The sequence below is a fragment of the Micropterus salmoides genome, unplaced genomic scaffold (assembly GCF_014851395.1).
Source record: "Micropterus salmoides isolate LMB-PRFRI ecotype aquatic unplaced genomic scaffold, ASM1485139v1 Ms_hic_scaffold_8, whole genome shotgun sequence".
Taxonomy (NCBI): domain Eukaryota; kingdom Metazoa; phylum Chordata; class Actinopteri; order Centrarchiformes; family Centrarchidae; genus Micropterus; species Micropterus salmoides.
In genome coordinates this window covers 6507180-6533024 of record NW_024044570.1, presented here as the reverse complement: position 1 = coordinate 6533024, position 25845 = coordinate 6507180, and the positions used below count along the sequence as shown (strand labels likewise).

At 38.5% G+C, this 25845-nt stretch overlaps 1 protein-coding gene across 1 annotated transcript; it reads left to right on the top strand.

Annotated features, from left to right (window-relative positions):
* Positions 1–3477: 3477 nt before the first annotated feature.
* On the top strand, positions 3478–25302 carry LOC119893954 (F-actin-capping protein subunit alpha-2). Its single transcript, XM_038706382.1, has 10 exons — positions 3478–3595; positions 15650–15713; positions 17578–17629; positions 17934–17997; positions 19434–19640; positions 20761–20840; positions 22210–22288; positions 22601–22672; positions 23505–23567; positions 24238–25302. Exons 1-10 carry the CDS (start codon positions 3512–3514, stop codon positions 24376–24378), a joined length of 906 nt encoding a protein of 301 aa, XP_038562310.1. The 5' UTR covers positions 3478–3511; the 3' UTR covers positions 24379–25302.
* Positions 25303–25845: the final 543 nt, after the last annotated feature.

Below are 25845 nucleotides of genomic sequence, written 5' to 3'. Positions count from 1 at the left end.
CCAATAGCTGTTGAGATGTTTCACTGAAAACTACAAATGTCAATCTCATGATGGCACTAGCTGAAAACTTAGGGGATCTCCAGAATCAGTTGGATTCATGCTCTGAATGTCTGCATAAAACTTTGTGACAATTCATTCAATAGATATTTAAGTCTGGACCACAGTGGGCCGACTGGCAGACATACTGACATTACTATCATACAGCTTGAATATATCATCTCACAATTGCCCCAAACCACATCCTGGCTTCACCCAGAAGTTCATACATGCAGGTATGAACCCCTGCTTTATCTCAACTGTGCAAACCCTCATCCATCCTTTTCCATTGCTGATGCATGCATTTCAACACAGCAGCTATTGAACTGGCACAAAGCAGACTACACCAGATACTGTCAGGAGGTGTGGAAATACAGTCTCACTTGTCAACATGGCGCTGCCTCCTTTGACTCTGATGCACTGCCAAGGAGACATTTCTCACACTGATACTCAGGTGGCTGGAGAACAGAGAGGGACACAATCACTCAGGATGGTATAACCAAAATGAGACTCGCACACAAAAGTTACAGAAGCTACTTTTCAATCTTAACACTTAATCATTCTGCATCTTTAATACCTCAACGTTTTGAGTCTTCTGGGTGATTATTGTTAGTGGGAACAGTGTAATGAGTATCCGAGGTGACTAACCAGTGGCTTGGGGTGAGTCACAGAGGGGCCCCCTTTTCAGATGCAGAGAAACTGACTTCTCAATGCTTCCTTTGGTCCCCAGAGGTGATGAGTAGCTCCAATGTCGACATAATGGCGGCACTGCAGGCCATTCAAGTTCTAGGCAGATTACAGGGCTTTTAAAATACCCTGTTTTGATCTTCCAGTGTGCCTCATCATCCCAAATCTGAAGCAGCACAATTATTCAGCCATTTGTGCTGATGATGGGGCCTCACTAAGGAGGGGAGATAAAGACTCTAGGCTTTATTAATCATAATTAATGTTTCTATGCAAAAGGTACAAGGTATGTTAAGCAGAAAGTTTCAAAAAAGACTACAAAGACCTGTATTTGATTGGATTTTATGATATGAAATGAAAATGACACTGTCACCCTGGAGTGGTATGATACAGTGGCAACATGAGTACTGAAATGACCACACCTAAACAAACACGGAGCTACAGTATTGGCATCACATGAAGGCACAGTCTTTTCAAAGGAGGTATAAATTACAGTCTTGGAGGGAGAGGGAAAGGGCACGGCATGGAGGAAGAACTTAGCCGTTAGGCAGCAGTTTAGTTTGAAGTGTTCATTCTCATTGGAGGCTTAATAGTCGCCTCACAAATCAACCTGTGAATAACAACCTTTCTAGCAAAACAGACATACCTGAAAAGTTGTTGCGATGTAGCATTTTAGTAATGTTACTGAGAGGGGGATATTTTTAGTTTTCCTAATCATATTTCACTACATTAGTATATGTAAGTTACTTGTGCAGGACTTTTACTTGTATTGGAGTATTTTAATTATTGTGATATTGCTACTTTTACCTAAGTAAATTATCTACACTCCACTACTGAGCAACAAATACTGATGTTAACATCCAACTTGACTGGAACTAGGTTTGTGTGTTTCTGCACATGTAGATGTGTCATACTGCTTGGATCAGGAAGATGCAATGAACAAGACTTCACTGACTAAAATAATTCTTCTTTCTCCTCAGTGCTAAAACTGGATTCGTTTAATCTCCTAAAGCTAACAATCATTTCATCATCTGTGATAATATTTAACAGACCTCCCTGTGTGACTCTTTTGTATTGAGGATTATGTTGCATGTTATCTTTTTTTGCTGGCAGTGTGAAAGTGAATGAGTCAGACAGCGAAACTGAACTCATTCCTCTTACAAGCAGACGAGTCTTTTAAAAAAGCTTTTGAAATTAGTCTTAGCCTGCCATCTAGTGGCAAAAGATATGCAATACACAATGTGACCGGGTAATCACAGGGCTTTCCCAGATTTTTGTGATGATATAGGTATACCTTACAATATTACATTTTCTTCATGTGTGAGAAATACTTTCTTTCAAGAGCTCTGCTCAATCTCCATCTAATGCCAAGGTACCTGTGTGTAATGCACCTAATTAAGCTCAGATGTAAATGTGATGGACGACTACATTAAAAAAACATATTGCAGTGAAATAGCACGCATGCTTAGTGAAATTGCACTTGAGGCTAAAATTGTGTTCAAGCAAGCTAAGAAACTTGAAAATCACCAAATAAGGAGTGTTGGGTTTAAAATGCTCGTTGGAGTGTGTACACGATGACCATATATTAAATACTAAATTGAAAGAACTTTAATGTACTTTTTTGTGCTGTCAGGTGATAACAGGTACCAGTTGTATAGAATTAGACGACTTTTCTGAATTAACACTCATTAAAGACTGCACAATGTATATTGCAACTTTAGATGACACCAAATGAATCATGAAATATCCCTGCCAGGGTCCTTAACATGCGCACATGCTCTGTAAAATGACCACTAACTAAATGCCACAGATGAAAACAGAAGAAACTGTTGAAACTGATTTTATTGTTTTATATCCAAAAGCAATAGAATTAGCCTTCATGAGGAAATAAAACAATTCTTGACATGAACCTCAGATATACTCACTCTGTAATATTAAAATAAAACACATTATTCATTAATTCTCAGGAGGCAAGTTTTGCATCACAGCACACGAAAAAAACCAGGAGGATACATAGGAAGGGATACAAATAAAAAGAACAAATATTAACAAATAACAAATCAAGCTAGAAAGCTATCAAGCATCAGTGACATTGGTGAGGTGCAGTGCCTACACAGAGCCCACAGGATACTAAAAGAAAGGTACCCACCCAGCCACAGCCTGTTCACCCTGCTGCCTGGGCAGAGATATAGGAGTTGATGCTGCTGCACCTCTATACTGCAGAGCAGTTTATTTCTGTCTACCATTTTCCTATCATTGCTCTGTATTACTGTATATTGTTTGCTACAATGCAGAAGGTAGTTACAAACTTAATTTCACTTTACAACCTGTTGTAATGTGACAAATAAACCTACCCAGTACCTTATACCTTGTATACAGTACAGTACCAAGAGTGCATAAATTAATTGTGTGTGCAAAAGTAATAGTGCAGTTATTATCGTCAGAATACTTCATTGATCCCTGAGGGAAAATCCTTTGAAACAGATACTTGCACGGCTTAAAAGGAATAGAAATAAGAGTAGAAATTATTAAGTAGAGAATATAAGAAGAAGTATAAATATTGTATTATACAGTATTAACAGGAGTGTAATGTTAAATGAATAAATAGTGTAATAAAAATGAATAATAATGATGATTACTTGATATGCAATATACATCTTTGAATTTATTATTAAAGCACAGGCTTCGTGTGACCCAGAACTACCACTACTACAGCCACACAATCAGTAAAGAAACAGTGACTGAGCATCAATCAAAAGTGTTGAAGCAGAGCTGGGAAGCCACCCATGTGATGACGTCACGGGGCTCTGACAAGCTGGTGGTGCCGGAAGAAAAGATGGCGGATCATGAGGAGCAGCTATCCGACGAGGAAAAGGTAAGATGCCTATTTAATCACTAGATAAACTCCAGCGGGGGGTGTTAGCGCTTGAATTTTGTGTTGCATTTGAGTCCGTCTGTCCCGTGTTCGTCTGCGCATACTGGCGTCGACCGGTGTTAATTAAATTTGGAGAAAACCCAGGCCTCAGCACAACCGCTGCTGCTTCTGCTCTTATTATTTTTAGCTCAACTTCCGCTCATTTGCGAATCTGAAAACGGAGGCTCCTTGTACGGTCCTGACTCAAAATAGGACCCGCGTACCTATTAGAAATTCACCTAAGCTTTCCTCTCTGGGGGGTCTGTTTCACCCCCCGTGTGTCTCTGGTTGCTTGTGTTATGGAAGTTTTCATACACCGAAGATCGCTAGCCAGTTAGTTTAGCATAGCCGCATCCTGCTAACAGACAGCTAGACTTAACTAACACGCCCTTTTTTGCTCTTTGATACCGCTTGTCGTTACACTAAAACTATTAAAAGTGGTGGATTATCAGATTGTTTTACGCAAAGCAGGATTTAATTCTCCTTATGACAGCAACTATAGGCATCTACAGGCTAACCTGCTAACCCACTGCATAAGTAAGTTAGCGCTTGAGTCAGTAAAAAAGATGTGGGAACTACGAGCTACATGACATGATGGAAACGACCTAACATGTAACGCCACACTAAGCAATTATAGTATAGAATATGTATTCATATGTGCACTTCACAAGTATTAAAATTAATGAGATGAGACGCTACATCTTTTTAATAAATGCAATACCCTAAGCAGGGATTGTCCCCTGTCACACCCCTGCTACTGTGTGGCAGTACAAGCACTGTTCATCTGGCCATTTCCTTAAAAGATCATACAGGCAATACCACAACATCAGCGTGTTCAGCTGCATGTATGTGAGCTGTCTGCAGGACTCCTACTTCCACTTCACTTTAATGTCCTGCTAAATGGGTTGACTTATTTTGCCAACCTAGTTTTACTGTAATCTGTCTTCTCTGTTAAGCTGTGCTTGCCTTTTGGACAGACTCATTGAAAACAGCTTTGAAGGAGGCATAACAGTGTAAAAACTGCTGCTTTAAGCACTACTGCTGAAAGTATTTATCAGCTAATTGACAATTTAATTATTGTTTCAAACAGTTGGCAAAAACCGTCTGTGGCTATAGTTGTGATATAGTCGTGAAGACTTACTTGATTTTTAGTCATTGTAAATGTAATCTTTGGTTTTGTCATAGTTGGTCAGACGTAAGCACATTTTAGACATCTCTATGAGCTCTGATCTCTGTGAGCTCTGATTATGTGATGTATTTTAAATGATTCAATGATCAAATACAAAAATAGCCAGTAAATAAATAAATAAATAGTAAAAACAAGTCTTGGTTTGGTAAAGAATTTCCCCTCTGAGATCAATAAAGTATTTCTCATTACATACACAGAGGTATGTGTATACAAACATGTGTACCTGATACCCAGTTTAGTGTCTGTTTTGATTTTGCAGTCAGAATATCTGCCCAGCTTGTTAATATCTCGTCACCATTATGAACATTCTTCTAAATAACTGTTTGTTGTGAACTCCTCAGTTGCCTCTCTGTTTATTATGTAATATACCAGGCAGTAATAACAAGGCCTGGTTTATGTTGTTCTGTTCCGCATCAGAGTTAGAAGTTTTTCAAAGTTTACGCAGCTCATTGACCCCTTGGTGTGACTGTGTCATGCTCACCAACACTCTGCTGTTAGCTGAGCATTTTATTACAGGGCGTGTAGGTTGATTGTGGCCACCTTGTGATTTTGTTATGTATTAGCTTCACAATAGATGTTTCCGGATGTGATTATGACATGAAGCTGTGGTTAAAAAAAAGGTAACAACTTTGAATGTTGGTGCTCTGAAGAGGATGGGCACTCTTTTCATCTCTTGAGGTATTGGTCCGCACAATTGTCACTGTATGACCCGAGGGTTTGAGTTTGTTGAGATGAAAGAATGGTTGGCGACTTGCCGGGCTGACTGGTAGAGAACAAGTTACGACCAATATGCTGTATTTAGCTGGTAGAAGCTGTTCACTTCCTTCTCTGATTATGATTGGCGTGGGACCAATTAGGCTACATTGTGCATCCACTCTATGTTCTGCTGTTAAAAGTACTGCAGATGCATTTTGTACTTTTGGAGGTCCTCTCGTCAGTCATTAGCTCAGACCAATCAGCCATCTGTTCTGGTCCCCCAGCCTGTTTTGTGCAGCTCAGAATAAAACTGCAAAGAGAGGAAATGTGCATTTTCATCTGCCTAACACAGTGAAGGTGGGGAAAGACTTTCCAAAATGCACTAGTTCATTTGAATAACTCTTTCACTGGCCAGTCATGATTTGTAGAATAAAAGGAAAACTCTAAATTATGTTTGGTGACCTGCTGAATGGTAGAGTCACCAAAATCTCTTAACACTCAGGTGCTGGTACTTTACAACACTGCATGAGCAGCTTTTCTGGGAATCCCAACTTGCTATTATCTGACAGTACTGTGATGGCTGTTTTGGAAAAAGCAGCCTGGAGATATGGTTTTGATGGGTAACCCAGGGCATGTCTTTTTGATAGCAAGTCGAATGCAGTAAATAGTTTTAAGTTTGTACCTATAAAGTACTTCTAAATGTGTCCCAGGGGATGAGAAATTTCTGTTGTGTTCTCTATTCCAGAAACAGATGTGAAAGCCCCCTGATTGGGAATAACTAAAGAGTGTCTTCCATTTGTAAATGATTAAACAGCAAGAAGAGTCTAATCTCTGACACAGATACCAAGTACAGCTTGTAGTCTTTTTGAGTCATTTTGGCACTGGCCTGCCGGCTTCCTGATTACAGCAAGCAAACCACACAAGTATATTACAGGAAACTGTCATTACTCAATGTGTTTGCAGTTAGTTCCTTTGTCTGTAATTAAGTGCCTAGGCAGGTACAAGAACATTTTGCCTGCCAACCTGATTGTTTGTTATTGTAAGAAAAGATCTGAAATAAGTATCTGGTGCAGGGCAAATTGATTGACAGAGTAAACAAACCCACTAGCCACAGCCTAAATTTTTAAGCAAGTGGCAGCTTCAATTGGGTAGCCTACTTTGTATCTTCACACAAGAAGTACATTTTCTGCTAGCCTTAAAATAAAAACTGAGGTGTCTGGGCTGTTGTTCCTGTTTCAGAAAGGAGCAGACCTTTAGTTAGCAAAAATAGTTTTTTGGCGAGAATACATAATCTTGTAAAAAGGCTTATATATATATAGTCTTAGTTCTCCCCAAGCTTCAATAATAATAATAATAATAATACATTTTATTTGTAATGTACTTTACATTTGAAACGAATCTCAAAGTGCTACATGGTAAAATTGTAAAAGCAAGGTATAAATTTCAATATAAAAGACAGATTTTAAAAAAAAGACTTGCAAGATTAATCAAAACCAAAACTCATACATTCTGCTAAAACTTGCTTTAGTAATGTGATGGTGGTGTGGCGTTGTTAATGATATCCATTCATACTCATGCTGATGTGATGAGTTTCACCATGTGTTTGTAGCTTAACGCTTTCTTGGCAAAAGAGATGAGTATACAGTTAGACGATGTCTGGTAGAATTTCTAAAAGTTAAGTGTTACTTCCTGTGTTTCTTTTTGTATGCTGTGTTATTGACAAAGAAATCTTTATGCAATGATTTTAGCACTGAAATTGCAGATAGTTGTTAGGAGAACCCGGCACACATTCTTAAGCAGAGATAAAAGAGGAAGCAACAATTCCCCCATAGGCCAATCAAATTCCACTGTGAGACATGAGACACAGCACTCTTTAAAGTTGTACAAAAATGTAATCAACAGTGTTTGAGATACTGTGTGTGGTATACGGCTCAAACCTCTCTTTACTTGCAGCCTTAATTTTTTTTAATGTCTCTGCTTGAAGATTGATTTAAATAAGTGATTGCTTGAATGATTGGTTAATTGTCATCAGAACTTGTTGATCACCAGCACTGGGAGAGAAGAAATATTAGCTATAAATGTGTGCATGTTTGTGTGATCTAAAGTGCTGATAACATGTGTTAAGTATACAGGAAAAACTACAATGGAGGATAATAGATGTGATAAGACAGCTGCTAAAGTCAAGAGTCAAGACAACTCTTTGAAGCAAGCAGCACACAAATCCAATAAAAAAATAAATACATTTAACAGCAAAGAGATTCCTTTTCACTGTAAGAAAAGCACTGAACAACAACAGCCAACTGGGACTACAGCAGGTAAAGTTAGCATAACAAGTCAGATAACTTATTTAACTTTTATAGTAAACACAGGGCATATTGCTGACAATGCCAGGGATAGTGGCTTGATTGGTGCTCCCAGTAGCCATGTATATAATGCACATAGTCGCACAAAGTCCACTAGATCCCATGTGTAGATATTATAGATATTTAAGCTACGCATCCAACTGGATCTGTGCAAAAAATATGATGTTATGCAAAAGTGCAAACCAAAGTCACTTACAATAATACAATAAATCACAGAAATGGCAATAAAATGCATTATTGTGATAGAAGATAGAAAAAGATATGCTCCAGTTTCAACTTGCTTAATGACTCAGACTGTTGCACTTGAGACCACAGCACCTCCTTTGATTAAGTTTTCTTTTCTCAGTTTGAAGGTTATATTGATGTCAGGGCAAGAAGGGCCATAAAGAACCCTTAGATAAACTGCAAATCCTTTCTTACAATACCCCTCTGAGTTAAATAATGATGAATTAAACCTTGCTTTGTTTAAGTGGTGAACCATTGGAAACTCCAACAGCACTCTTGGTGGCCCTGAGCTTGGCTTGTGAACAGCTGTCTGGAACCAACAGCATTAAAAAAGCATATAAACTATAGCATAGTTGAATGCTGAAAACTTTGTGCCATCTCTCTTTAACTGCAGACAGAGGAGGGCTGTCTGTGCGTGCCTGCAGCAATGCAAGAGGTCTGGAGATGAGGAAAGAACTATGTCTGTTTTTCTGTCTAAACACTCAGCTGGAGCCTCCTTAGTTGATGTTAGTGCAGAGAACTCGCCGTTTTCTCCACCAGACCATTTTGACAGCTGTTACTTGTGGTGATAGGTTTTATTAGAAGCTTGAGAAACTCTAGATCAGTACGGACATTTAAGAATTTGAGCTTTTAACCAGATTACAACCTGATAGACCAAGGAGTTTCTTATAACATGTTAAAGGTTGATTTGTTAAGACCAGTAGCTGCATACTGGAGGCAGTAATGCAAGCCAGCGATATTCCATATATTGCATAGCAGGCTGCTTGGGGTAAAATGATACTACTTGTACAGGCACACTGTAGTCATTGGGGTGTAGGCTAAAGGGGACAAATGTGCACTTCTAAAGTAGACAAGTCAGTGTTATTCAGTTTGAGTACATCCATTAACTGCAAGGTGACAAGTTTGATCCCTCCCAAAGTATTCAGCATGTGTGTTTAATTTTGAGTTGAACATTTTGATGGTTTAGAGGATTTGAAAATGACTGACTGCGGTGATTAGTATCGAAGGAGACACAGTGGCAAGACAGCCACGATGCACGCAGATACACACATCCTTTTTTTACTTTCTGAATTCGGCCTGTTTTTTATTGTTTTATTTTTAAGATAACATAGCTGATTAATGAAAACGGGCCTCAAAATCTTGTGTTTTGTTGAAGGCAATCTGGGGAGTTTTGTCACTGCCAAAGCTGCTTTGCCTCAAAGATTTCACATATGTTGGACAGGAAAAAAAAGGTGGTAAAATCTTCACGATGACTGATCACCAAGAAACTGACTTGAATTAACTGAATCTGGGGGGATGCCTGGACTGAAGGAAATCAGTCTGAAAACTTTAAATGCTCATTAGTAATGCCATTTATGATTTGCATTAGGTGATTTGTAGTTAATGAAATGAAACTTGCAAAATCACAAGTATGATATATGAAGCTAAGGCAGTAGAGCAGGTGTGAGCCTGAGTAAATATGAAGCACGGTTCTGGTTTAGAAAAGTACACAGTGTTCCTCTTAGGAAACCCCCTTCAATAAAGTCCCAAGCTTCTGCTTTTGACAGCATTTATTTCCAACATCAGAGACGTTGACCCTTTTTTCTTCTATTTAATCTGGAGCCGACCAGCCGTCGCCTCCTCATTTTGATTAGCAGAGGAAAATTTCTATTTAGCCTACGGCTGCCTGACAGTCCTCCTCAAATCTCTGCCATCACGCTGTGGACTTATTATTCATAACATTTTTGCACCCACATGCCAACCAAACCCCCCCCCCTCCCCCCATAATTCACCCACATCAGACTGGTCTTCCTCAAAACATGGCATTGTCTCTGCTGTAGCTTTTCAGGGCACCAGGACTCTCTTTTTCCTTTCTATCTAGGATATTGAAGTGGAAGCATGCCAGGGAAGGGGATCAAACTCAGGGTGAGGATGCTGCTTAAAATGCCCACGGGCCAAAATACTGTCTCCGTTTATTCCCGCGGTGTTATTTTTTTTTACTATTAACATTATTTTCATGGATCTGGATTTGTGTGATAAGGCGATTTTGATGCCAGGATTAGGATAAGTGTGGATTCAGTGCCAGTGGTGGGATTAAGAAAGGGTGCTTCCTAAAAGGGTGTTGGGTGGAGTTGGGATAGTGCAGTGGGAGTAAGTGTTGCAAGGGTAATATGAGGATGAATGTACAGTGAGCAGGTTGAAAGAAAAGAGACCAGCTGGTGTCTAGGCCAAGAGAGCACAAAGAGACCACACTACAGGAGGTCCCATGTTCTTTGTGTGTGTGTTTCTGTTGTATTCCAGCTTCTTAGTTAGCTCACGCCTTCATGCCAGCTCCTCAGACTCTGCCCCTAATACTATGGGAGATAAACGCCCTTTTCTTCCAGCAAAAGCAAAAGAAAGACTTTGTCTGAGCTCATGATGATGATGATGACTGCGATTGAGTCATTTAGATAACACTTACTCACACACAAAAACACACACACAGAATCAATTGTCAGCCTCACTTGACTCGACAAATTGCAGTCAGTCCTTCTGTTTCCCCCAACTGCACACAGCTATGTGGATGTTCATGTATGTTTATGTAAAGAGATCTCAACCGCAGTGCAGTTTTAATTTTTCTCTTCCGTCTTTGCCCTTAAATGCAGAACTCAGAAGCTGAATTGAAAATCCCAGATATAAAAAATTAGACTTAAACGTCTGGCACTGAAACAAAACAACAGCTGTGGTAAACAAATTATGCCAATAATCTTTTCCGAGTATTTGTCCATCCAACAATGAATAACTCAAGACTATTTAAGATATTTATTTACTATTTAAGATGGATATTTATTGGTTCTTTCGGAAATTCATAGTGTGTCATGCAGCAAACATCAGACCAACAACAGAAACAGACCAACAACCAGACAGCTGCTTTACAAACACAAACATCACCCGAAATGTGAAATCACGTGAAATGTGAAACGGGAAATGAGCGATCCTGAACACGAAACAGCTGTTGTTTCTTATTATAAAGATAGCGATTATAAAGACAAAGAATCTGGGTGAAAGGATGGATCAGCACACGCAGGTAGCAGGGATTGTCTGAGCTACAGAGAGAGCTGGAGGGGAATAAAAAGGTGCAGCTCCCCGACAGCCAGTTAACTCATGACTATGAGGTTACAACTCTCGGCCCAAAGAGGAGAACAACAAACACACGTGTGGACATTTTCAGCTGAGGACTGCGGCTTACTTTAGCCTTCAACTCAACAATCAATCATGATTTCAGTTAAATGCTAAAGTTGTTGTTACTGTTACCTTGTCTGTGGTCCGCTGGCAGAACACCGCGTGCTTTCTGATAAGGTGCCGTCGTGCTGTTGGTAGGCGACACAAGTTTCGTTTTACGGCGGACGGACTGTGACATTACAGAGTCGTTGTTTTCTTTATCTTAAAATAATCCCATACTTTGGACCCTTTCTTCTTTGTCCCTCGCTATTTTCTCTCTCTTCCTCCACTTTGCAAACAGCGGCATCATAATAACGTCATCTTCACAGCGTAACACTTAAATGTTTATGTCTTGGTCAGACTACTTGTGGAAGTTTATCTGATAGAACAGCAAGGAAATTTGAGTTAGTTAATAAAATTTTCCACAGACTCTTTGCTTCAAGCACGGTCCTTCATGTAGCATGGTGGCAGTCAGTGCTCAAACCTAAAACTAAGTCTCAGATAGGGCTGTACGATATTGGGGAAAAAACATTGCAATATATTTATTTTCTGCGATATATATTGCGATATGAAAAAATACAGGACGTTTCATCAGATTACTTCAGTTATAATAATTAAGCATCCTAAAAGAATTGATCAACTGATAAGAATAATATTGGGATTGCTGGTTCACTGTGCATGCAGAGCCTGCTCGTCAGTCACTAGTTACGAACTGTGTTGTCAGTTGTATTATTTTTCTCCATTCTTCTTTTATTCTTATATAACTAGCATTTGTTTATTACATATTTATATATTTCTACATCTATTTATGTCAACTGTATGTCTGTCTGCGAGAACACCTTGATCTAAGAACCCTTAAATCGGAGTAAATGATGTTACTTCAAACAAACTTCTCTTGTAGATTAGTCATGGAAAATGAGAAATGTGTTTTGAGGTTGAGTTAATTTTACTTGCATGACATTGCACATTTCTGTGATGTGACTATTGCGCAAGAGCACATTGCGATGACAATGCTCTGGCGATATATTGTGCAGCCCTAGTCTCAGAGCACTAGTGTCCCAGTAGTTTGTGTCCCACTGTAACAATGCTGCTCTACAGTAATTAACTCTGCAAAGGAGGTCATGACTTTGGGTCCGTTTGTCTGCTAGTGTACAAGATATCTCAAAGTCTAATAGATTTAAGTTAAGTTTGGTCTAAAGTTATTGGCTGGTGTTTCTCAGAAACTGACCACGTTACAACATTTACATTCATTTTCTTCGTCTCTGGGAAGGTTCTATATAGATTCCTTTTTGGTACAAAGCTGGTAAACTAGTGCATGAAGAGGAATATTTCCTCTTGTCTACACAAAAGGTTTGTGGTTGAGCTACTCGCTGTACCAACTTGCTATCCAGCAGCATCTTACAATGACAACAGCACTAGTATAATATTTTGTTCCTTGATTACAAGAATGGCACTAAAAGGCAACCAGGAAGAAAAATGGTTAAAGCCATAATCTCAAACAGTATATGTATCTTGTCATGGTAAACATCAGAATAAGAATGAGGTTTATTGATAGGTACATTTTCACATACAAGAAATTTGTCTTGGTATGTATTGGTGCTTACATGTGTACACAGGACTTGAATGAATATATATATATATATATATATATATATATATAATATGGGAATATTAAAAAAACTAAAGAGATCAAAAATAGTATACAAAATAATACAATAAAACAAAAAAATGCAAAAAACACACAGGATAATTAACAAAGAATAGAAACAGGGAAAATGTTTAACACGTAAATAACTATTTTTTACTATACTAATTTTTATTTAATGTGTAATGCTTGTATAGTCATAGAAAAATGTAGTCTGTTGTCTAAGTACATTAGTAGAAGAACTGGTTTGAGGTACTTAGAGGAAGAGGAAGTAGTACCCATAGTAGTCATTAACTAGCTTTTAACAGTCAACGCCTTTTTCATAATCTGCTAATGGAGTATCATGCTCCTCCTCCTCCTGTCAAGTGAGTCATTTTAAACCACATCACACTTCCTTGGCTTCATCTCCTCTCCACTCCATGCTCCCTAAAACAGTTTTGCTGTCAGATGTGATTTGTAAAACCATCCCTGCCCATTCCTTTGCAGTCTTTACTGGTCTCTCCTTAGCTGTAGGCCATATACAATTAATTGTTCACACAGTTGTTCACAGGTGGATTAAAATATCTCATAATACCAGACAATTTTTAAAGCATTCAGCGTCTTGAAATCTGTTTTTATGCCAAACACTTTCACTATAAATTCAGTGTTTCACCCAGACCTTTATTCTTGCCAGGGTGGATTTGAAATGCCATTACAGTGGCCTGCTCAGATTTCTTCCATAACCTGCCTGTCTTGAGGCAGGTGAATAGGAAACTAAATTTCCTGTAGGTGTGACTGTATTTGTCTTTCTGTGTCTGACTGGTTACCTGTAAAGGGTGTAACCTTCTCTCACCAGTCGTGCTGGGTTAGGTTCCAGCCCCCTGTGACGCTGAATAGGATAAGAAAAGGTTCAGAAAACTGATTTATGGATATCATTACAGTATTACATTACAGTAAAACAGCGAGACAAGACACAGAAAGTATAATGTTGTTATTGCTGACTATGACATTGTATACCCAAATCTCCAGCAGTAATTATAGTGGTCCTGCTGAACTATATTTACACCAGATCTAGTTGTTCACAATACTGCAGACAAATCTGATAATGTAGACATTTTTGTATCCATGTTTTATTTTTTTGAAGATTTAACCAGCATTTTGACAATTGTTCCTTGGGCCTGCAGCTGATTTTTAATATTCATTACTTTCCTAAATAATCAATTAATTGTTTAATTTAGCAAATATCAGTGAAAGAATATCTGAAGATGTTTGCATTTTACAAGCTGGGACCAGCAAATGTTTCATATTTTTGCTTGCTTAATACATTTACACAATATTTGTTTTAATTACATTTACTCATTTGGCAGACTCTTTTATCCAAAGCAACTTAACATTTGAGGAACACTCAACAGATGACAGTTTTATTGCACTTAGGGGCTTTAAGACATCTTAACATATTTGGTCCTTTCCCTTAAGTCCAAGTGAGTTAAAGAGCTAAAGTTGTGTTTTTCTGTTACAGACTCAGTCATCAGGGCTTGTTCCAAAAAGCAACTGATCTGGATAACTTTGGTTCACTACTATGTAAACTTGCTTCCTGTAGCAGAGGCTTCTGGAGAGTGTGGGAGAAGCTCTCTGCATATGCAAAGTCTGTTTACACTGCCATCCAGTGTAATGAGGGAGACCCTGTGCAAATTACTCTCCCCACAGGGATTTCAAGACACAAACAAACACAATTTTCCACCAGCTGTTTAACTGACGTGAAGTGTGTGCATGTGTCTCACGTTCACACAAACGCACGTACCTCCATTGTGTTATGAATTGTTGATAGTTCACATGAAGTGGGTCATGATGATCTAATGAAAGAGGATTAGACTAATTCAGATAAACTTTGATCTCAACATCACACACGGACATACACAAACGTGCACATGTTGCTCCCCAAGTGTCTTCTTTTCTCTCAGCATCACTCATTAGCAAGAATCAATCTGCAGCTCTGCGCGAGTGCCAGAACAACACACACTGCTAATAAGGGCCCCGGGGACACACATACACACACATATATATATATATATATATATATATATATATATATATATATATATATATATATATATATATATATATATATATATGTGTGTGTGTCATACATATGAACACCTTCCCTGATACACCAGCTTGTTAGACCAGGGGGAACCTAGCTGAGCCACTGTACCCTGCCAGCTGCCAATGGTAGAGAGATAAAGAGGTAGGGCGAGAGAGAGCATGTGTACAAGAGTTCTCAGCACATTTTTATGTCCTTTTATGGTTGTAAACCATGCGGGGGAGGGAGGGGCCGTTGTATCACTGTCACTTTGACATGTGACCTGGAAACAGGAAGTGTTGTGGTGCAGCAGAAGTGAAGTGAGGAAAAAAATGATTCCTCAATGTGCTGAAGACTGAGAGAGACATTTAACCGGCTCACTCCACCCTCCAAACCAGTGACACAGTAAAATTACACCCTCTGTTGGCAACATAGCATACATATATTGCATATATTCAGTGTTTACATTCTGAATTTTAGGCATTAAATGTGAGAACATATAGTGAGCACAGCACTAGGGTGAGCTTAAACTTCAGCTGACGTCTTCATTTCATGGTCAAAATGACTTTCTTGGTGGGAATTGTCTGTTGCTAATTGTCAAAAAAAGAAATGTGCAATTAAAATGTAATAAAACTCTTTACTTTGTTTTTGTCTGCAGGTACGCATAGCAGCTAACTTTGTCATCCATGCCCCGCCAGGAGAGTTCAACGAAGTTTTCAATGGTAAGTGCTCTCTTTCTTTTCCTCCATAATGTGTGTGTTTTTTAACCTGTAAAATGCATCTTATTGCTCAGAACTGGCTCTGTTTTGATGTCCTGTTCTTGGGGTCCAGGTGGGGTCAGCATTCTTGCCCATAGGCCAGCGGGCTGTGGACTTCTGTTGCATGTCATACCTCCTCCTCTCCCGTTCAATATCTGTCACCTCTCTACTGTTCATTATCTAATTTGTAGCATTCCCCAAAAGAGCTACTTCTGTTTGAATATAATGTATGATTTTGCAAAGGCATGCAGCTTCATAATGTAAGCCATTACATGCAGCATAATTGAGATTTTTTTAAGTGTTTTTATTAGATTTAGCATTCGAATATAGGATTTACCCACTATCAGATCACCCAGCCACTCTCTCGAGGAACATTCTGACATGGAAACAAAGCCAAAATACTGTTTTGTTGTCTACTAGAGTTTTCAGAAAAAATCCCAACTGAATACTTGACAACCTGACACTAGTGTAGAAAAGTTAATTAGAGCAATGGACAGTTTACTTGGCGTAACTAATAATGTTGATAGTGGCTGCATTAATTTCAGTTCCAGTGCCAGGACCCTGATATTTTGCATGACAGCTTACGGCATGGCTCACTGGCGCGTTAATGAAATCATCGTTACTTAGACCTGTGTTTTTCCTGCAATCACAAATCTAAAATGTTCTCATGAGAACCCGACAAGTTCTTATCGCTGTTTTTAATAAATAACAGTCCCGCTGACCCCAGTGGTTGTGATCATATGCTTGTATTGCATAATATTTTCCAAATACAAATTAACTGTATCTCAGTGAGCAATATCTGATTGAAGCATTAGGCTAGTATTTAGTTTTTTCCAGTTCTGTGATCCTTGGCCGTTGAACCATAAGTTTATTTTTGTCACTGTGGGCCTATAGAAATAGACTGACTGCTGCAGTTTCTAACACAGGTGAAGTTGATGCAGACTGATCCCACTCAAACAAATTTGTCACCTCTTCACATTTCTGAGCTGAAATAAAATTAACAAGGAGGAATTAAAATGGCATGGTCAGGAAAGACCTGACATAGGAGGAATCAGTGGAATTGTAACTTGAGTTTTAGATTGTACTGCAATATAACTTTATGCATTGTAGTGTCTTAATTGATACTACCAATGGGTGGTGCCAAAGTCAAAGATGTTGAAATATACAAGATACATTTGTTTCATTTTAAAAACTGCTGTTTAGATATAGATTAACTGTTGTGAAACTGAGCTCATGTTCCTAATGCGCTATAATAGCTTTTGCAGTTGCTCAACAGGAGCAGAAATGGAAACAGTTTGTGTTCATGTGTTACTTATTGTACCACTGTGGCCACTGAGAAAGCAAAATGAGGCTTTTTGACGTTTTGGCCAAATTGTAGCTCACCCGGCAGCGCCAATGTTGACACCACACTGTTAAAGTAGTGCCCCTTCAGAGGGTGTGTGTGTGTGTGTGTGTGTGTGTTTGGCATCGTTAAAGCCTCATCCTGCCTCGATAAAAGTCGTCACCTCAGAGGAGCGCCGGCGGGCTGTCTGACTACCTCTTATCACAGCCTGACAGCCACACACACACACACACACACACACACACTAAAACACAGTCCCCTCCTGCCTCTTTGTCCCCTTTCATCTCAGTGTGATTTTACAGCCTTTTCCACAGAGATAATTTACCATGTCTGCTTCACTCCCCTGACATAAATGCTGCAAAGACTGACTCCAGGCAGCTTTGTCTTTTGTGTTGGCGTGTGTCATGGTGCTAATCTCCTGTACCTGTCTTCTTTCTCTCTTCTCCTTCTTCCTCTCCTCTCCTCTCTTACCATTTTTCTCCTCAGATGTGCGATTGCTGCTCAACAATGACAATCTTCTCAGGGAAGGTGCAGCGCAGTAAGTTTCCCGTCTTGAGCTATTTCTAGGTCTTGAAAAACTTACTTTTGCATTTGTAAAAATGCTTTAAAGTAAACATTCCTGTGTTTTTTTTTTAAATATAATTAACAGGGTATATATAACAAGTATAGTATTTATAAATATTATAGTATTTATAAATAAAAGAGAAAACGAGTCCTCAGCTTTAGACTTATTATGCCTGTCAGCATAAATTGTAGACGATACCTTTAAATCCAGAAATGAGGTTTAGACAAAGTACTGAGTTTGAAGTGTGTGAAGTAACTTTTTTCCTCTCTCTTTGCAGTGCATTTGCACAGTACAACTTGGACCAGTTTACCCCGGTGAAAGTCGATGGCTATGAAGAACAAGTGAGTTTATGCTTTAGTTTTTACCTAAAGACTAAATGAAATGGAAAAACATCATGGGGTGAATCTGCTCACTGCTTAATTTCTCCCACTTTCCTTATGCTCCTCACACCCTTCACCACATTCAGCGTCTCATACATGCTGTTCATGTCACATGAGAATCTGTTGCTGCTGCACCATATGTGTTACTTTCAATTTGGGACTCCTCAATTAATACTGTTATTCTAATTAAAAATCTATTTATCATAGCTGTGGTAACAAGTTTAAATGGAAATATGATGAGGTGGGACTATATAAATGAGGAGTAGTAATAATATAAGTCCAAACACATCATTTCAGTCAAGTTTGTGTATTGCTATGACTGATGCACATCACAGATAAAAGTGTAACTCTAGCTGAGATAAATGTGCATGTTTATAAACTATATCAATATGGGTTCAACAGTCATATGTGTAACTGTTCATGTCAGCAATGAAAACCACACTTTTTTTTTTAAGGAGTGCTATAGTGTTTCTTTGTACTCATTCAGCAATAGTGCAGTGCCACAACATGAAAACTAATGTAAAAAGGAGTTTTAAAGAAGAGTTACAGTTTCTCTAAAATTCAACAAAAGATAAAGACCAAAGACATTTTCTGTCTCACAGAGCAGCATTCAGACTGTTCTACAATATATAGTGCATTTTATATAAAAGTGTAACCCAATGTGCTTTACAAATGTCAATAACAGAAAAACATAGCAACATAAAGGGACAGGAAAGCAGGGAAATAATATGGTTATTTAATTTTTTTTGTATGATTGCGCTAATATTATGGTCTTGTGGGCATGAAAGCAGAGAAGGGGGCAAGGGGGAATGGATGAAAGGATCATCTAATCCCCCTTGTCCCAGTGTTCTCCTTTGCTTCCACAGGAAACAAGATCACAAACACATCGTTAATTTAATGTCATTTAATGCTCCATTGAGTTTCTGTGAAGGTTGGACATGACGGTGAATGAATGGCTGTGTGTTAGCTTCTGTAATGATTGCAGTGTCTCGTGTAAAGATGTCATCATGTCCCTTTGTTACCACATCACGGGTTGAAATTCCCCAGTCTCATAGAGCAGCAGGCTGAGCTAAGTGTTGAGGTGGAAGAAGTAGATGGAAAGTTCAGGATGACGACTGTGTTCCTGTGTCCTCACCGCCCTTTTATTTTTTGTTTCTCTTTACGTCCTTTTAATTAATCTCTTGATTATTCTCTCCCTTTCCACAAAATCTCCCCCCTTGTTGTTACTGTCTTTTCCACTTCTCTTCTTTCTGTTGTTCACTCATATCTTTGTCACCTTTTCGTTCTACCCGTCTGTCTCTATTCCATTTTTCCTGGTGCCTCTCTCACTCCTTCACTTGTTTCCCAATCTCTCTCTCCTTTTTCTGTCTTCCTCACTCTCTCTTCATTCCTCCCAGGTCTTAATCACAGAGCATGGTGACCTTGGGAACGGCCGGGTCCTGGACCCCAAAAACAAGATCTCCTTCAAGTTCGACCACCTGAGGAAGGAGGCCAGCGACCCACGGCCCCAGGACGTTGACAGCTCCCTGGAGGGCTGGAGGAGCGCTGTGGACTCTGCCGTCAGGGCCTACGTCAAGGAGCACTATCCCAATGGAGTCTGCACCGTAGGTCCCAGCCTACTTCATAACCACGATGATGTAAACTTTAGTCATTTAAAGGAACAGTTCACCCCCAAAAGGAATAGTTCAATTATAGCCTAACAACATATACAGGGAATGTGATTAGTTAGAGTTAGGAATGTTTAAAATGACCATTTCACTTCTCTAAACAGCGTGTGCAGAATATGTAAGTGTTTTGTTGCTTAGGAGAAGTTGCATTGTGTAGCACCTTTCAAAGAGTGGTTGATTGCAAAGGACTTTTCTTTGCTTTGACTACTATTTGGTTTGTTTATCCTGGACAGTGCCCAAAATACAAAATGTCTATAAATGACGTTTTAATGGCTATATCAAGGTTGTGGAAATCAAACTCTTATTTGCTACAACCTTAAATTATAACAAACCACTGCAGAAACAGAATATTTGGATCCTCTGTAAAGACAGCAAGATTGTGCACCGAGTAGTAAGATGTTGTTTACTGAGCTCCCACCTAGCATCCATCAATGGTTTAGCGTTGTTAAGCCAGACAATCAACCCTCTCCAGATGTGAGTGCTGTTCTATATAATGCTGGCCTTTTTTTTTTTTTTTTTTTTTTTTTTTTTTTTTTTCCAATTACTTATAGAGTCGTGGGATTGATAATAAAACCTGATTTTTAACTTACTTTACCAGACTTCAGTATCTAAAATTATTTATCTGATATAGTCGTTTGCAGTGAGCATAGAAAAAAAGACAATAAGAAAAAGTCATTATTTCCACTCAACCAGTACAGTGCAGGAAGAAACGGTAGACTAATATTTAGAAATGGTGGCAGTGTTTTGTACTACTTAATTTAATAATGCAAAGTGAACAGTACAGTTCTGTTACAGACATGAAATAGTTAAACTGTGAATTTGTTGTGTGTGGTTGTGTACTAAATTACTTCTGAACATGTATATATTAGTCTCTCAGTCGCACGTCAGCATGAGCTTAATTTTCGAGCTGTTTACCACAAACCGCAGTCTCATTTGACAGCTTCACATGTACTGCGGTAAAGTAGAGCCAAGTAAAGTGGCCATTAACTAGCAGAGAAATGTGAGAAGAAAACCTAAAGTGAAAGAATGTTTTGGTTTTTTTTCTTTCTTCCTTCAGATTTACGGGAAAACCATCGACGGACATCAAACTGTCATCGTGTGCATCGAGTGCCATCAGTTTCAACCAAAAAACTTCTGGTACGTTTGAGACAGTTAATATTGAGTGTGATTTTTAATTGTCTCTTTCCATTTTGCACCACTGAGATTTGTGACATTGGCTTTTCTAAGGGGGATACACATTACACACAGAAAGCAGTTCACTGTTTTCATTTTTACTTTAAAGCAAGATTATCTTCTTTTTTAGAAAGAGCAACTGGGCTTGTAGAATTCCCAGCGATGGTTTCTAAATCAGACTTCATTTTAAAAAGATGTGGAAGTACCGAATAAGCTAAAAAAGCCTGCAATGCTGTTTTTGATATGTGTAAGACACTTCAAAGGCATTACTTTAATTGGCACTTAACTCTGGAGCATTAGCCTGTTGGTTCTCCTAAGCATTGCTGAGCTGTTTCTGATCAGGTTAATTTAATTGGATAAGAACTGCACCAATCCTCTTTGCTGCTGGGTTTTACTAGGCTTATGGGTTGTTGAGTATAATGATCTCACAGCTCCTGTATATGACCGCCACTGTTGTCTGACATTTTCAGTAATGAGGAACATATAGGGCAGATTTGGAATAAGATTATGAAACTGAAATTGACCGAGACGATTAAGAATTTTCCACCAACACCCTTTTTCTTTAAAATAGCACTCTCCAGTCTAACTCCTTCTTAGTATTAATAAAATGTCTGTTTTATATCGATATACGATGCTACTGCAGGCAGGCATTTAATAGTCTTGATGCTAATTTATTAGTATGTGTGAAGGACAGGGATGTCTTTAGGGTTATCTTAAGGTGTGTCCTTCATTTGGGGGTTTGTTGGCGGTGGTAGAGAGACTATGTTGGTCCACAATCTTCCATAGGTGTAACATTGGATTGAGCTCTTGTGACTGTGAGGGCTGATGAGTCACACTATTTTCTTTCTCCTCACACCCTTCAGTGACCCCTCGTGTACTGTACGGGGGCACCTGCTTTTGTTATGTTTCCCCACTCATTTCGTCATGTTTTTCACCACCTGTCTGTATATTGGAATATATATTCAAAAATCAAATGTTGAGTTAGCTTATTTAAAGGTATCTGTTAATGTTTAATATATCATGATATATGACGTGACACAAGGCAATTCAACAACACCCGCAGGGTTTCTTATCTCTCTTTGGATCTTTACAAAACTCAAGATGACGTCTAACTTCTAGATCTTCTCAACTGACAAAAGCGTGGTAAATATTTCTGTTTCCTGAAGCAGACATGCAGCTTTTTAGCAAGGCACATAGTACAGTTGCAGGTTCAGTTTGATCTTACATGATGGGACATCCCTGTAAAGCAAGGGGAGTTTGATATAATTAGTCATAAGTTATTGTATTAAGAGATGATGGTTCATGTCTGGTTTTCTTCTTCCTGTCTGCACAGGAATGGACGCTGGAGGTCAGAATGGAAATTTACTGTCTCCCCCTCCACCACTCAAGTGGCAGGAATCATGAAAATCCAGGTATTTTTTATTTTTATACATCTTTCAGTCTGTGAATAGAGAAACTGTTTCTTGTGGTGTGTGTATATGTGCTGGTACATAGTGTGTTCAAACTTAATACAAATCCAATACATGCTTGAATATCAAGTGTTTCTATTTTAGTGCACAACCAGATGTTCCTTTTGGTGAATTTAAGGATTGTTTCTTTGTCGCTTTTTTATTTTTTAAACACCAACGTATCTTTTGGGTTTCTGGCTTGTATTGCTCCTTTTCTACATTTGTTTTTCTTATGTACACAATGAGGAGAAACTAAACCTTTAATTTATTTTCTAGGTTCATTACTATGAAGATGGCAACGTTCAGCTGGTGAGCCACAAAGAGGTCCAGGAGTCCATGTCAATTGATGTGAGTATAACGGAACAAGTTCTTTCATGTGCACACAGACAGATGAGAAAATTGGATGTGCAAATATAGGCTACAGCTGTCAGCAAATTCCATTCAAGCCATTCTAGTCATCTCTGGCATCTCATATACTGAACATATTATTCTCACTATTAGTTTTATTTATTTATGGTGATTGTACCACTATAATCCAGTCCACTCCAGTTCTGGCTTGCCAGGGCACCAGCACATAATTTAGGAGTACCACTTAAATTTTACATTATTCCAGAGTTGTGACCTAACCTTGACTGAGAGACTAGATAATCATTATCTTGTGTTTTAAAATGATGTGCGCCTATGATGGAGTGCCATCACACCCATATATTGTCTGGACTGGACAATAAAACGGAATAAACAGTTGTATTTCACTCTACCTTTTGTCAGACACAAAGTCAAGCAAAGCAAGACACAGACGGACAATGAGATCCACTGCCCAGCTAATGTTAGCAAAACGTTGACACCCACTTTGATACGAAGGGGTTGGCCTATGCAACTTGTATATTGAGCGTAAATGGCCATACACACACACGTTTTACATTATATACGATGATATATTTGTATGTTGTGCTGGTGCTCCTAGATATAAAATTTTGTAGCACTGTCTCCAAAAATGTTTGCAAAATGCCTCTACATTATCACAGTCTGGAAGCTCCACCTGCTGACATCTTGTTTTTCCTAATTATTTGCAGTGTGAGGATGTACGTTTGTGTGTTCTCTGGGTTTAGGGGGGGCCATATTTAGTTTATGACACCTTTTTTCCTCTACTCTGAATTTTTTGGGTCTTGTCATCTTTCAGAATGAGGCTACAACTGCAAAGGTGTTTGTTAAGCTCATGGAGACTGCAGAAAATGACTATCAGGTATGTAAAAATGTGAAATGGATATTCTGAGTCAAATATGCTGATTACAGGCTTGTTGCAGCGGAACTGAGTTATCATATTAGCTTGTGGCTTTCGATGTGTGTAGGAAGACGATTTATGACAACACAATTGGGGGGGGTAAAATTACATTGGGGATTCCTGCTTATTATTTTACTAATTTATTTACTTAAATTTTTGTCATGAGATATACAATTGCCTAAAATGAGACTCATGTGAGCTCATGTTTGACTCTTGTCAGGATCACTCTGAAAAACCTCCATCACAGGATTTTCCTCAGGATGTCAAGTTTTTAGGCTACGATGGATAGAAAGCCACACTGAGGGAATTTGGATCTTAATCCATTCAAATAAACTATACTTATCTGACTTTCCAAAACTTGCAGGGAATCCTGTCATACTAAATTATTAAAATATTTTTGAATCTTGGCTATTTTACATCATTACCTTAAAACCAAATTAAGTAAAAATTCTTCAAACAAACAGAAAAGTCTATGTTTTAGTTCATCATCCTGCACATTCAGTCTCTAGCAGCAAAAAGGTTTTCATACTGATCACATAAGTCACAGACCGTTTCAAAACCTTAATTTTTAATATATTCCAAACCTCCTTCCTCTCTCCATCTTTCTCTGCCTTTCTCTTATTCCTTCCAGACGGCCATCAACGAGAATTACCAGACCATGTCGGACACTACCTTCAAAGCCTTACGCCGCCAGCTTCCTGTGACACGCACCAAGATTGATTGGAACAAGATCCTGAGCTACAAGATTGGCAAGGAGATGCAGAATGCTTAAAAAACAACTGAGAACATAACAGACAACTCCCCCACCCCTTCCCAAACAACATGCATGACTGGATAGTTGTATCGTCTTTGTACAGAAATTAGAGAAACGGGACAAAGAAAGGTTTGGTCTCACAGCCAGATGACACATTACACATTGATGTTATATTGTTTTTATACAGACACTGTTAACTTCTCTGTATATTGACTCTGTGGTGATAAAGATAATCATATTTGGGAAAATATAACTTGACATAGGAAAGGGGGTGGACACTTGTATGCAAAAATATCCTTATAAAATACAATATCACGTGTGCAATATTTATTGTGTCAGTGAGACCACGCCTTTCATTTGACCCGCTGAAAAAAAACGGTTTGAATTTGCGACGGTGAAACAAATCATTATTTGGCTCAGACCTTTGGCTGAAAAGAATGACTCCCCTCACTTCACGGTTAATGTCCCATACAGTCAACGGAAAAAAAAGTTATTTGTGTTCATTGACTGGTATCTCTGGCACAAGCTGTCACCACTGTCAGCCGCTCAATGTTCTTGTCCTCTCATTTTGGTACTTCCCCCACCGTTTGTCCTGTGTGTGAGATCTGAAGCTCGCAGCTCTCCTGGCTAAATTGCCTTTTTGACTTGACATTGTCTGAACTCTCACTCAGCGCAGAGACCACTTAACAAGCTTAATTAACAAGTCATCAATCGCTAAGTAATGTGCATAATGTCCAATTTACAATAAAATTAGAACGTATCACTTTCTCCTCCAGTACTTATTTTTATTAAAAGCAGAACCTGACTGTATTATATATAACAAGGCACATTGTAATATATACCTGTATGAAACATCCTGTCTGTCAGTTTGGTGATTTATTTCCATGAGATTAATTGTAATTCAGTCACAATTATGTTGCATTAAATGACAAATTTTCTATTTATTGACTCACTCATAATTTCTGAAACCCTGTATTGTTATACAGAAATGAAAATAATAATCAGGCTCAAGGTAAATATGAAAGTTTGTGATCTTACAGCTCGTAAACCTTTTCAAAACTGATGTGTAGTCTCTTTTATTGAGCCAAAATCAATGGAAGTCAGTAACACTAACGTAAAAATATTTCCTTGATGATGGAGAGACTCAAAGATGGTTTTATGTTTTCATTGACTGACTGATTTTTATGGAGTCAAAGGATGACTAGAACACTGTACATGTAAGTTGGTACTCATCCCTATGTTTGAAGGTGTGAACATGAACTGCAAATGTTTTTTAAATTAATTTTAAGGGCATTATAATGCCTAAAAGTATGTAAGTAATGTGTTCTTTGACACACCTTACTATGAATTAGATTTGTGTAGTAAAAGTACTGCTTTACCCAGTGCCTAATAAACGGCGTTTCATTAAGGTCATCTGACTGGCTTAAAGTCGGCCAGATAGCCATACCTTTCATTTTTGTTTTAATCTGGGGAGAAATTTGACAG